The sequence below is a fragment of the Heterodontus francisci genome, chromosome 15, assembly GCF_036365525.1.
Source record: "Heterodontus francisci isolate sHetFra1 chromosome 15, sHetFra1.hap1, whole genome shotgun sequence".
Classification (NCBI taxonomy): domain Eukaryota; kingdom Metazoa; phylum Chordata; class Chondrichthyes; order Heterodontiformes; family Heterodontidae; genus Heterodontus; species Heterodontus francisci.
In genome coordinates this window covers 35,336,252-35,350,184 of record NC_090385.1, presented here as the reverse complement: position 1 = coordinate 35,350,184, position 13,933 = coordinate 35,336,252, and the positions used below count along the sequence as shown (strand labels likewise).

The 13,933-nt window shown below is 42.7% G+C and overlaps 1 protein-coding gene across 9 annotated transcripts in view; it reads left to right on the top strand.

Annotated features, from left to right (window-relative positions):
* The window catches only part of tenm1 (teneurin transmembrane protein 1), a 1,688,122-nt gene that overhangs the window by 1,397,995 nt on the left and 276,194 nt on the right, over positions 1–13,933 (top strand). For 8 of the 9 annotated variants that reach the window (XM_068047383.1, XM_068047389.1, XM_068047387.1 and 5 more), the window contains 2 exons: positions 5,617–5,718; positions 9,985–10,179. In XM_068047383.1, coding sequence (XP_067903484.1) covers positions 5,617–5,718; positions 9,985–10,179 — 297 coding nt within the window. The remainder of the gene's footprint in view (positions 1–5,616; positions 5,719–9,984; positions 10,180–13,933) is intronic. The other variant, XM_068047386.1, reaches the window with a different exon arrangement.

The following is a 13,933-nucleotide window of genomic DNA, read 5'->3' as shown; positions in this document are numbered from 1 at the left end:
TTCCACCCTATGGCAGTACCAAAATGGCTCTTATCAAAGTCACAAATCATATATGTGACTGTGTCAAAGGTAAACTATCCCTAATAGTCTGCAACCTTTGATATGGTTGGACACATCATTTTCCTCCGCCGCTGTCCAGCTGGGTGGGACTGCACTCGCCTAGTTCCATTCGTATCTATCAAGTTATAGCCAGAGTTTCACCTACAATGGTTTCTCTTCACGTTGTCTCTGCTGCCCCCAAGGATCTATCCGTGGTCCCCCTCCTATTTTTCATCTACATGCAGCCCTCAGCAACATCATCTGAAAACACAGCAAGCCAAATTTTGCGGGTTTTTTAATTCTTTCAGGGGATGTGGGCGTCAATCGAAAGCTAGCATTTGTTGCCCTTGACAACCGAGTGGCTTGCTAGACCACTTCAGAGTCAACCACATTGGCTGGGGGTGTTGATGGCCAACTGTCAGCGTTTGCCATCATTACTCCTCTGAAACCGACTGTAACTTCAGGATGTTGGGCATGCGCAGATCAGTGCAGAAATCCTGTAGTTACTGTGTTTCACTCAGGGCCACATCATAGGCTGCACTGTGGACTGCCTCAGAGCCGATAATCATTGCAATCAGCGAGAATTTCAACTTTCCCACTCCCACATTGTTGCTAGAACCTCGTTTAAAAAGTTACACTTTGTTTAATCAGGCATAACTAAATTTTTAACAGTGATGTGAACAATAACATTTGAACAGAACTGGCCCTGAAAATGTAATTTTATACAGGTGGAGTGTTGTTAAATAATTATTTAGTAGATTTATTAAACTAATTTTTTTAAATAATCTTTTAAAAGTTGTTTCAGAAAATTTTAGCTTCTACCTTCACCCCATTGGTGGAATTTTATGCTCTCTCCTGTGGCAGGTTTGGAGGCCGGGAAAGCATAAAATCGGTTGGGATGGTGGCGGGGCGGGGGGGAGCCCGCCATTATCCGGCCTCCGCTGAAATCTTGTCCGGGGCAGGAAGGCCTGTGAATAGCCTTCCCCACCCCACTGCCAATTGAGGCCATGTCACCGTACGGAAAACTGGGCACAAAAAACTGTGCGGGCTGCTTCGCGGCTGCAGGAGGGGAGGGGGGAGTCCCTCAATCAAAGGCGCTTAGTGCCTGAACAAGGGACCCAGCAGTGGGCAGGGGGGACTCACTGAGGGCCGCCCCTCTGCCCTTGCTGCTGACACCCCCTTCCCATGACCCCCACCCCGTGTGATCCCTTCTGCCCTGACCTACCTTGAACCTTGTTCCAGCCTGATTGGCACTAAATTCGGCGGGCCGTCCATACAAGAGCAGGCGCGGGGATCTCGGCGTCCATTTCCCCCGACATCGAGACCCCTGCCACTGGCGCAAAATTCCACCCCATGTGTATGTCCCAATATTTAATTTGCTCTCTGTAAAAAAAAAAATTGTGACTTTCTTTTTCTGCTTTTTTGTTTCCTGTTTGTGTGTCTGTGAAAATCCTTTAATGTGATTGGCTGCTTGGACAGCTTGATGACGTCACTCCAGCTCCACTCTGGAAATTCCTCAGTAAAGAGGTGAAATTTTCACCAGTTAGATCACTAGATGTCTTAGTGAGCCTTCAAGTTCAACGGCAAGCACCCTCGCTTCGCCACTGACTGTACGCTGTACGCTGATGATACCCAGCCCTACGTCATCACCAGCTCTCTCAACCCCTCCACTGTCTCTTACTTATCACACTACTGTCTGGCATCCAGTACTGGATGAGCAGAGATTTCCTCCAATTAAATATTGGAAAGACTGAAGCCATTATCTTCGGTCCTTGCTACAAACTCCATTTCCTAGCCCCTGACTCCAACCCCTCTATGACCAACTCTCTGAGGTTGAACCAGACTGATCGCAACCTTGATGGCATATTTGATACAAAAAAGAGCTTCCAACATATGCTTGCCATCAGTAAGACCACCTATTTCGACCTCTGTAATATTGCCTGACTCTCTCCCGCCTGAACTTATCAGCTGCTGAATCCCTCATCCATGCCTATGTTACTTCTAGACTTGACTATTCCAATGCACTCCTAGCAGGCCTCCCACGTTCTACCCTCCATAAACTTGAGGTCATCCAAAACTCTGTTACCCATGTCCTAACTTGCACCAGTTCCAATTACCCATTACCCCTATACTTGCTCACCTACATTGGCTCCCAGTTAAGCAATGCCTCAGTTTCAAAATTCTGATGCTTGTTTTCAAATCCCTCTATGGCCTCACCCCTCCCTATCTCTGTAATCTCCTCTAGCACTACCACTCTCCAGGATATCAGCGCTCCTCCAACTCTGACCTCTTGAGCATTCTCAATTTTAATTGCTTCACCATTGACAGCCATGCCTTCAGCTGCCAAGGCCCTAAGCTCTGGAATAGCCTCCCGAAATCTCTCCACCCCCTACTTCTCTTTCCTCTTTTTAAGACACTCCTTAAAACCTGCCACTTTGACCAAGCTTTTGGTCATCTCCTCTAATATCTTCTTTGTGTGGCTCAGTATCAATTTATTTTTTGGTGACGCTCCTGTGAAGCATCTGGCATTATTTTACTATGTTAAAAGTGATGTATAAATACAAGTTGTTATTGTTGTTGTTGAAGTTGCAGACTCTGAGAAGCAGATTACCTAATCATTCTAAAGTTGGTTTGCCCAAAAAATTTGCATTTATATAGCACTTTTCATGACCATCAGATATCTCAAAGGGCTTTACAGCCAATGAAGCACTTCTGAAGTGTAGTCACTGTAGTAATGTAGGAAATGCAGCAGCCAATTTATACACAGCAAACTCCCACAAACAGCATAACCAGATAATCAGTTTTTGTGAAGTTAATTGAGGGATAAATATTGGCCAGGACATTGGGGATAACTCCCTTGCTCTTCTTCAAAATAGTACCATGGGATTTAGTTTAGTTTAGTTTAGAGATACAGCACTGAAACAGGCGCTTCGGCCCACCGAGTCTGTGCCGACCATCAACCACCCATTTATACTAATCCCATATTCCTACCAAACATCCCCACCTCTCCCTATATTTCCCTACCACCTACCTATACTAGTGGCAATTTATAATGGCCAATTTACCTACCAACCTGCAAGTCTTTTGGCTTGTGGGAGGAAACCGGAGCACCCGGAGAAAACCCACGCAGACACGGGGAGAACTTGCAAACTCCTCACAGGCAGTACCCAGAATTGAACCCGGGTCGCTGGAGCTGTGAGGCTGCAGTGCTAACCACTGCGCCACTGTGCCGCCCTTTTGCATCTTTTGCATCCACCCAAGCAGGCAAATGGAGCCTCAGTTTAACATCGCATTCAAAAGATAGTACCTCTGACAGTGCAGCGCTTCCTCAGTACGGCACTGGAGTGTCAATCTTGATTTTTGTGCTCAATCCTTGGAGTGGGGCTTGAACCTGGAACCTTGTGCCTCAGAAATAAGAGTACTAACAATTGAGCCAGAGCTGACAAGGCCTACAGTAATGGTTATTGGCTTCCTGGCAGGTGAGACCAAACTGGCAATGATGACTCCTGATAAGCCTGGCATGTCTTCTTTCATGCAATACCCCATAAAGCATAAACATGCTGTGACTGGGAAGCTTCTGAATAATTTCCCAGCATTATGGTTAGACAGCCATTCATTTCTCAGTATGCTGCCACTAGGAGGTCCACTGGCACAGTTATCATTGAGAGGAGGAGGATCCACCAACAATGTCTATCATAGTGAGGTTTGCTGCCTATCTCTGCAAATGGTAGGGTGTGTGTTCAGGCAGGAGGGCTCAGAACATCACTCAGGCAGCCTGATCATCATGACATCTTTCCATTGATTCCCTTTTCCTCCTTACAGTAGTAAACACTCCAAAGCCAATAAACAGAGCACAAACCAAAATAAATGATCATACCTGATACGAAAACTTAGGAAAGCCTAAGTGCCAGCTGGAAACACAAAAACCCAAAACAACACAAGTACAATCCTGAACCCCTGAGCTGCAGTTGGTCACATAACACAATACTTTTCTTTTAATGCCTCTTGTGAACATTATCAGACACAGCTGCCTAATCTGCTTTCAACAGTAATTCCTAGCAAAGACGATTTCTGCAACCACTTCTACGCATTCAGTTTTAACATTGCTTCTCAATAACAGTAGTTTATTCAGCATCATCTTTGGTCATGAAACTCAATGCAAAGAAGTCATTTTTTAAATCTCAACCATCCCTTGGGACACCATCAAAATCATTTATTGACCTTGGTGACTCTCTGACTACTAACAATGCTGAAAAGAAAAGGTCCTGCTAACACTGTCACTATCCTCCTTTCTATTGATTACCTGCTGCCCGTAACTGAAGACAATATCTCTCTCTATGCTCAAGAATTCTTCGCCTATACCTGGTTAAATATTTCCACTTTAATTTAATTTGTCTTTGGACATCATTTAGCCATTTTGGTTTTATTTTACCATGTGTCATTTTTTGACCCAAGGGTCATACCTGCTTTCTTTATGTATAAGGTGGTATAAAATTTCTCAATTTTTCATCCATGTTGCAATTATTCTTGCCAAGTAGGACCCTTCTTTCGAACTTACTCAAGTCCCGTCAGTTTTTGGTGAATTTAGCCCTGTTACATCCTGGCACTATGTTTAAACATTCAACAGCTTTAGTTTGGCTGATGAAGTTATATCTAATGATGTTATGGTGTTCCCCTACATGAAGGTCCAATAACAATTTTGTGATCACTGCGAGGAACTAGATATGATTTCGCTTATCATCTTCACCAACATGCTGTGTAAGAAAGCAATCATTTTTACATCTGTGAATATTTCACCCCTCCTTCCTCAATACTTATTTGATCACTAATGTACCATGGATCACTGAGTAGCTGGGAAATTAAAATCCATCAGAAACCAAACACCAGCTACTTCTGCTGCTTTTTTACTTTGTTTGCTGGGTGCCTAATCCCAATGGATCATTCAACCTGGAGGCCTGTAATAGATACAAATGGACAATTTGGACTAATAGCTTGATCGAGCTACATCTAAATTGCTTCTGTTTTCTCCTGCTGACCAATGTAATCTCTCTTGAGATGACTTAATTTCTCACTAACAAACAACACGACATCCCTTCCTTAATGTCCTTTCAGAATCTCTTGTATATTTTAACTGAAATTGCACCGTATCATTTATGCATCTAACCATTCTCTAGTGAGTTACCTATACTACCTATGTTCTGATAGCTGTTAAGAAGTAGAGAATAGGAAAGGAGAAGAAACAAGAAGAGCAAAAGATCATCAGAAGGTGGGTGGACCAAAATTGTGCCGGGGTAGAGGTGGTGCAGAAGGAAGTGTTGTTTTCAAAAGTGTAATGTATCACCAGTCCTGGGCAGAGAAGTCCATAAAATGAACACTTTTGAAGATTTGTCTTGCCCAACCCCAGATTAAATGTATTCTGTTGTTGGGGCATTATGGTATCAGGCACATACCACACTTAGATATATATTATTCAAGTCTATTCATCACTGTTAAATCTTGTTTCCAATAGAATAATGAATTGGATTCATGCACAAAGTTGTTTATGAAACATTTACTTGATGCTGTCATTGCTTGTAGAATCAATGGATGAATGTTCTGCCAATTGCAATGGGAATGGAGAATGTATCTCTGGCCACTGTCACTGTTTTCCAGGATTTCTCGGGCCTGACTGTGCACGAGGTAAAGCCAGCTGTGGCAAGTTGTTGAGCAAACATGAATGTATTGTACTCTGCAGTCATTATTTATCGGCTCACACAGCAGCTGTATCAACTTGGAGATAGATTGGGGAATAATATATCAGGGCAACTAGAGCTGGCAATATATGTGACTTTGCCAGCATCAGTCCTATTCCATGAACAAAAAAATTGCTCATTACCAGGCTACATATACTGAATTGGTTGCAGTGGTATAAAATGTGGAGAGCTGCATCAATGGTCTAATAACACCCAGAATCAAGACTGCTGCAGACATCAAATCTATCATTTATTCTGGATGGAGGTTATCAGTTTTTAATGGAGTGTTAGAAACTACTGTAAAGATACTAATTAAGCTTCTTACATGGATAGATCAGCAGATCCAATTAAAGCAGGCATGTTACATTTTCAAATTGTATAATTAGCAGTGTGCATGTTGTTTTTAATCTGGCTCAGATCTTGTGGTAATGGAATAAACTTGTTGCAAGAGGATGGCAGCAGGATGACTTGTGCTCCTATTGAGGCTGATATTCTTGCAGATCAGGAGAAGAAAAACACAAAATTCAGGCACAGAGGTACAGGGCTCTCAGGAGAAAGCCAGATGTAAGAAAGGTCTGCAGGATCAAGCTCTCATATCGAAAGAAGGAATATTTTACACAGGTTTAAGTTCACCAGGGAAGTAGTTATTGAACTATGTCAAAAGATAACCGGAGACATGAGAATCTTCGCTGTGAGCAGAATTGTGAAGATTACAAGTTACAATTTTCTTCACTACTGGCTCATTCTATTCTCTTGGTGATGTTTATTGAGCATAACCTGAGTGGTTGCTAGGCTGATAGACTGTGGTAATGTTGGCTTTGCACTGATTGGTTCCATGAACTTCAGAAATAGAAGGTGAAACAGGAATGTTCAGAAGATACTATAATGACCTTTAATGTACACTACAGTACATTGCATAAGCAATTCTTCCACTTAAGGGCCTACAGGAACACCCATAAAATCACACCTTTTGTCTTTGTACATGTGTACTATCTTAATTTATTAAAAATAACTGGATTCCAACATCAGCACAACATGTACATCTGGGCCAAATTAATTGATTCAGTGTTTCACTTGAACCTGCTCAACTGAGATCATTTTGAATTTAGATTTTGGTTCATTGTTCATCCTTAGAGGGAACAACAAAGTACTTTACTCCAGAGAGCTTTCTTAATTCTATGTTGTTGTCCTTGTTTCACTGAGGTGAGCGAACTGTTGGCATGGAACCAAGTTTGATTTCCAAATAATTGGCTTCAGATACCAAAGAGAGGATTGCTGATGTGTCTCAAATTGAACACGTTCAATTTAAATGAACATATTGAGTTACATGCTTCTCTTGTAGTTTGGATCGTGAGCTAATTGGTAGTGTTATAATAATACCTGTGATCTGTCTTCTCTTTTTAGGGTTAGGCAATTTTCCTCATTCATTAGTCAGCATAAAATATTTAGTACTAGACTCCCCTAGGGCTCAGTTAGTTAAGGCAGTGAACAGCTAAGCCATATAGAACATAGAACATAGAACATTACAGCGCAGTACAGGCCCTTCGGCCCTCGATGTTGCGCCGACTTGTGAAACCATCTGACCTACACTATTCCATTTTCATCCATATGTCTATCCAATGATCACTTAAATGCCCTTAAAGTTGGCAAGTCAACTACTGTTGCAGGCAGGGCGTTCCACGCCCCTACTACTCTCTGAGTAAAGAAACTACCTCTGACATCTGTCCTATATCTATCACCCCTCAACTTAAAGCTATGTCCCCTCGTGTTTGCCATCATCATCCGAGGAAAAAGACTCTCACTATCCACCCTATCTAACCCTCTAATTATCATATGTCTCTATTAAGTCACCTCTCCTCCTCCTTCTCTCTAACGAAAACAACCTCAAGTCCCTCAGCCTTTCCTCGTAAGACCTTCCCTCCATACCAGGCAACATCCTAGTAAATCTCCTCTGCACCCTTTCCATAGCTTCCACATCCTTCCTATAATGCGGCGACCAGAACTGCACACAATACTCCAGGTGCGGCCGCACCAGAGTTTTGTACAGCTGCAGCATGACCTCGTGGCTCCGAAACTCGATCCTCCTACTAATAAAAGCTAACACACCATATGCCTTCTTAACAGCCCTATTAACCTGGGTGGCAACTTTCAGGGATTTATGTACCTGGACACCAAGATCTCTCTGCTCATCTACACAACCAAGAATCTTCCCATTAGCCCAGTACTCTGCATTCCTGTTACTCCTTCCAAAGTGAATCACCTCACACTTTTCCGCATTAAACTCCATTTGCCATCTCTCAGCCCAGCTCTGCAGCCTATCTATGTCCCTCTGTAACCTACAACATCCTTTGGCACTATCCACAACTCCACCGACCTTCGTGTCATCCGCAAATTTACTAACCCACCCTTCTACACCCTCATCCAGGTCATTTATAAAAATGACAAACAGCAGTGGCCCCAAAACAGATCCTTGTGGTACACCACTAGTAACTAAACTCCAGGATGAACATTTTCCATCAACCACCACCCTCTGTCTTCTTTCAGCTAGCCAATTTCTGATCCAAAGCACTAAATCACCTTCAATCCCATACTTCCGTATTTTCTGAAATAGCCTACCGTGGGGAACCTTATCAAACGCCTTACTGAAATCCATATACACCACATCCACTGCTTTACCCTCATCCACCTGTTTGGTCACCTTCTCGAAAAACTCAATAAGGTTTGTGAGGCATGACCTACCCTTCACAAAACCGTGCTGACTATCTCTAATGAACTTATTCTTTTCAAGATGATTATAAATCCTATCTCTTATAACCTTTTCCAACATTTTACCCACAACCGAAGTAAGGCTCACAGGTCTATAATTACCAGGGCTGTCTCTGCTCCCCTTCTTGAACAAGGGGACAACATTTACTATCCTCCAGTCTTCCGGCACTATTCCTGTCGACAATGACGACATAAAGATCAAGGTCAAAGGCTCTGCAATCTCCTCCCTGGCTTCCCAGAGAATCCTAGGATAAATCCCATCTGGCCCAGGGGACTTATCTATTTTCACACTTTCCAAAATTGCTAACATCTCCTCCTTGTGAACCTCAATCCCATCTAGCCTAGTAGTCTGTATCTCAGTATTCTCCTCGACAACATTTTCTTTCTCTACTGTAAATACTGACGAAAAATATTCATTTAACGCTTCCCCTATCTCCTCTGATTCCACACACAACTTCCCACTGCTATCCTTGATTGGCCCTAATCTAACTCTAGTCATTCTTTTATTCCTGATATACCTATAGAAAGCCTTAGGGTTTTCTTTGATCCTATCCGCCAATGACTTCTCGTGTCCTCTCCTCGCTCTTCTTAGCTCTCCCTTTAGATCCTTCCTGGCTAGCTTGTAACTCTCAAGCGCCCTAACTGAGCCTTCACGTCTCATCCTAACATAAGCCTTCTTCTTCCTCTTGACAAGCGCTTCAACTTCTTTAGTAAACCATGGCTCCCTCGCTCGACAACTTCCTCCATGCCTGACAGGTACATACTTATCAAGGACCTGCAGTAGCTGCTCCCTGAATAAGCTCCACATTTCGATTGTGCCCATCCCCTGCAGTTTCCTTCCCCATCCTACGCATCCTAAATCTTGCCTAATCGCATCATAATTTCCTTTCCCCCAGCTATAATTCTTGCCCTGCGGTATATACCTGTCCCTGCCCATATAGACTCGGTCAGTCGTAGATTTGATCCCAGGTCTGTGTTCAGTTAGTTGATCTCATCCAGAGTTTTACCATTGGTCTCAGAAAGTCAGTGTCTAAGCTTATTGATGAATAATAGTTACTTGGGTGAGGTTATTGGGGAGTGATCAGTTCTGCTGGAACTGCAAACTGTCAAAGAATCATGTCCTGCAGCAAATTGAGGGAGAAAATTAGAAAAAAAGTATGAGAAAAAACATTGACATCTTTGATCTTCTTCAACATTGCCAGATACAAGGCCAGTGATAACACTCTTATCTCATTCTTACAGGGTCATTATAGAGACAGTATCCATTGATGATCAAATGCTAAAGGAATATTAGCATTATCCTGAATAAAATGAAACATTTACCATTGCTTATAATACTGTTGACACTCAGAAAACTGCCTGCGTAATGGAAAAAAATGTAAAACATGCAAGATCCAATTTTAAAAGTCTCTGTTGGTACTAATATATTATTTTTACCCATTTTCAGACTCATGCCCCGTTCTCTGCAATGCAAATGGTCAGTATGAAAAAGGTCACTGCTTGTGCCACAGTGACTGGAAGGGGCCAGAGTGTGATGTACCAGGAGATCAGTGTATTGATCCAAACTGCCATGGCCATGGCACTTGTGTCGCAGGAATTTGCATCTGTGTTCCTGGCTATCGAGGTGAAAGCTGTGAGGAAGGTTGGTTCACTATAGGTTTTGTATCTTGTTAAAGCTCTTTGTTTCATAACCTATAATAATTAGGAAGCACAATAGTGGTTAAATTCCTGTGTGCATTAGAAAAAATACTCATGCAAATTGCAATTAATGTTAATAATTTGGTGCGTTGATGGAACATGAAAGCATTTCTCCCCATCCACCTAAATTCATTGGAAAGCAGATTAATCCATGCTAACGCACCAATTCAGAAATGACTTTTTTTTGACATGCTATGCGAAGGGAAACTATACCAGAGTTCCTACTCCTGGATACTATCCAGAGATCTCTGTGGAAAGTGCATGTGTGTTGACATCAAGCAAAGGATTGTGCAGGATTCCACTGTGCTGCTCTCGACAGCAGTTGAATAGCCCGCCAACGCTCACTGTCTAGGCTCATCGTGAAAAATTATTCCATTAGCATGAGGTGATACGAAATTACTTGTATCTGTGGAACCATATCCCAGGAGTCATTGGGGGTAACAGTGCAGGAAACAAATTGCTAATTGATTGTGCGAACTCATTTTTGTAATAACATCCTTGCACTATTGGCTTCATCTCTATTGACGAAAAAAAACAGTAATGGCAAGATTCCCTTCTGGAATTCCTGGTCCCCAGCCAGGGAGTATGCCCAGTAATGCTGGAAATCACACAACCACTCACTCCCCCATTGTAATTACCCAAACCCTGGGATTTTGCGTGAGGCGAGGGTTACAACAGGCTGCTGAGCCTGTCCACCTTTCAGTTGGCTAAGTGAGGCCTCAAGAGACATTGGGCTGATTTTTTCCAGCTTGCCACCGATGTCGGCAGCTAGCTTCAAAAACAGCATGGCATGCGCGCGAGATGTGCACTGCAGAGCCAGCGCGATATTTCGCGCAGCGGCTCATTTATACGGAGGGGGCGGAACACCCGCCCCCACTGACATGGGCACGGCTGGTGTTCCATCCTCGGCAATGGCGTCTGGCACCACTGTATAGGTGCTGGTCCCATTTTTAAAGGGCTTACAACCCTGACAGTTAATTTACATGTTTAAGGGAACAGTCACTATACATTTAATTTAATAAATGTAATAAATGATTAAAGCCTCTCTCCTCGCCCACACCCCCACCAACGACTGAAGACTTTATTGATTGCCCTCTCTCCCCACCCCCCAAAAAAAACGTATCTTCCGATCCTAACCTTTCCCCCCTGAACTTTATTCACTTTCACCATCAACCCCTTACCACCATCCCCTCCACCAATCGCAAGAGTTTTCCCCACTCCCCACCCGGCCTGAAAACTTAACTCTTCCCCCCTCCTTACCAGTGTTCCGCCTCAGATCTCCAAACAGAGATCTGAAGGCACGGGCGTTCCGGCAACCAGCTGAAATATCGGAGCGGGATGGCCATTGCGACAAGATAAGTATTCATTCGTTCATTAACATTTATTTTCATATTGAAATGAGGTTCCCACTGCCATGCGGCGGGGGGGGCCGCCACAAGCCTCACCGCCACCGGTAATAAGGGGTGGGGCCTTCCCAGCGTCGAGGCCATGGCAGGCCTCTCCCGGAGGTATTTTCCGTGCCCCCATCCACGACCTCCGAGGTCGGGGTCTGGTAAAATCCAGCGCATTATCTGAGTCTGATGAAATGTCATCAGCTTGAAAGGTTAACTCTATTTCTCTCTCCACAGATGCTACCAGACCTGCAAAGTATTTCCAGCATTTTCTGTTTTTAGATCAGAGTTCTGGCTGTTCAATGTTATTTATTTTGTGCCTCCCATTTTTTGGGCTTATTTTATTCCCTTCTTAGTGGTTTGTCGTTGGCTATTCGATTCCAAAACACTCTGGGTTGACTCGCTGGATCATGTTCTTTGTTGCGACAAGTGATTATGTTCATTGTTTGAGTCCATTCAGAAGTCAGGGTTTTAACTGCATCCAGCACTTGCAATGCAAAACTATAATATGCTGAAAACAAATTGCACTTTACACAGTCAGTATGGGCTGTCACACTGAACAAGTCACTTTCCCTAAAATAAAAGCAAAATACTGCGAATGCTGGCAATCTGAAATAAAAGCAAGATTAGGCACGCTACAGCCTGCCGGACTGAACATTGAGTTCAATAATTTCAGAGCATGGCGGGCCCCCCATTTTACTTTCATTTTTAGTTACTTTTTCTTTTTTTGTGTTTATTTTGTTCAGTTTGTTACTACTGTGCCGACCCACTGTTTTTTTCATGTTTGTGCTTGTGGCTGTTCAGTTTTCAGTCCACTAACACCCTATCTGTACTAATGCTTTGTCTTTCAGCACACCATTAGCATATTGTTTGCCTTTGCTCCATGACCTTCTGGTCAGCTATTCTGTGACTTTGTCCTACCAACACCTTCTCTTTTGTAATCTCTTGCCCCACCCCCACTTTACTTGCTTAAAATCTTTTACATTTCTTATATCTACCAGTTCTGGAGAATGGTCACTGACCTGAAATGTTAACTCTGCTTCTCTCTCCACAGATGCTGCCGGACCTGCTGAGTATTTCCAGCGTTTCTTGTTTTTATTTCACTTTCCCTAATCATGGCCAATTTTCCTCTGATGAATGCACGTGCTCTTTCTCCACAATACTTACCCCGCCCCCTCAAAAAAAACACAAACCCACAGTGTGAAGGATCATCAGCATGAATCTGTACTGCCCCATTCAATGGCACAGCACACTGGTACATTAGAATCTCCATTGTGGGCCATTTGTAACAGTGTGTGCCTGGTTCTATTTATTGTGAGCTGGCAGTGGAATACAAAAAGAAATGTCATTTCACACATGTGATTTATTTTCCATGACCACTTGTATGAATAAAAGTATTTTGTTAGGAATAGAAAATGCTATTATGGAAGACATAGCACGATGTACGTCTTGAACCATAGAAACACATCCTTCTGAACAATCTATGAGACATCATTGACAATATAAGCGAGAGAAAACTTCACACCAAGGTCACTTGTTCACTTTCCAGACTGGAGGGTTTTAGTGGAGTCTCTAATCTCACAACACAATCTATAATTGATAATCTTTTTTCTTTCTGCCTCCACCTTGCAGTCTATTGGAATGTGAATAATGTTTCTGTGTAACACATTTTCTTCTCTTAAATGGGAGAAGTTTAATCTTTGCTGCTACTGGGCTGTGTGCTAAACACTAGAGCCAAAACCTCACAAAATAATACTCCTGAAGCAAGATCATTGATTTATTGTTTTCACAGAAAAGCGGATGGAATTAAATTCACACAAGTTACTGTGTGAGATGTCACTGGCATTTCTATTAGTTAATAAGGTCATATCACTCTCACTCGTATCTCAAAGTTTCATTGGAGCAAATCACTGGTCCTTTAATTAATGTTTTCAACAAGCCTTGTTATTTTCAATGGCATTTCCTACAGCTAATTTAGGGAGCCTGGCACTCAAGGGGAATTCTGTAAGTAATCAGGAGCTCAAGAGTCAGGAAACTTATGAGAATTACAGGAATGTTTGTAAACCTATTAATGGAACTGATTAAAGTGTTCTAAATAAAAGTACTTTAAATGGCAGAATTGCATGGGCCATGCCTTATTTTGCTGGAGAAATAGCCATCAGATCAAATGAGTGGAAAATTCTCATTCCAAGTGTCGGGTCTCTTTCCTAACAAGGGATCCCAATGTTTCCATTGATGCAGAAATCTGAATTACTTTTGAATACCTGCAAAGTGTATCTTTGGTTGTTGATGAAAATTTAATAGGGG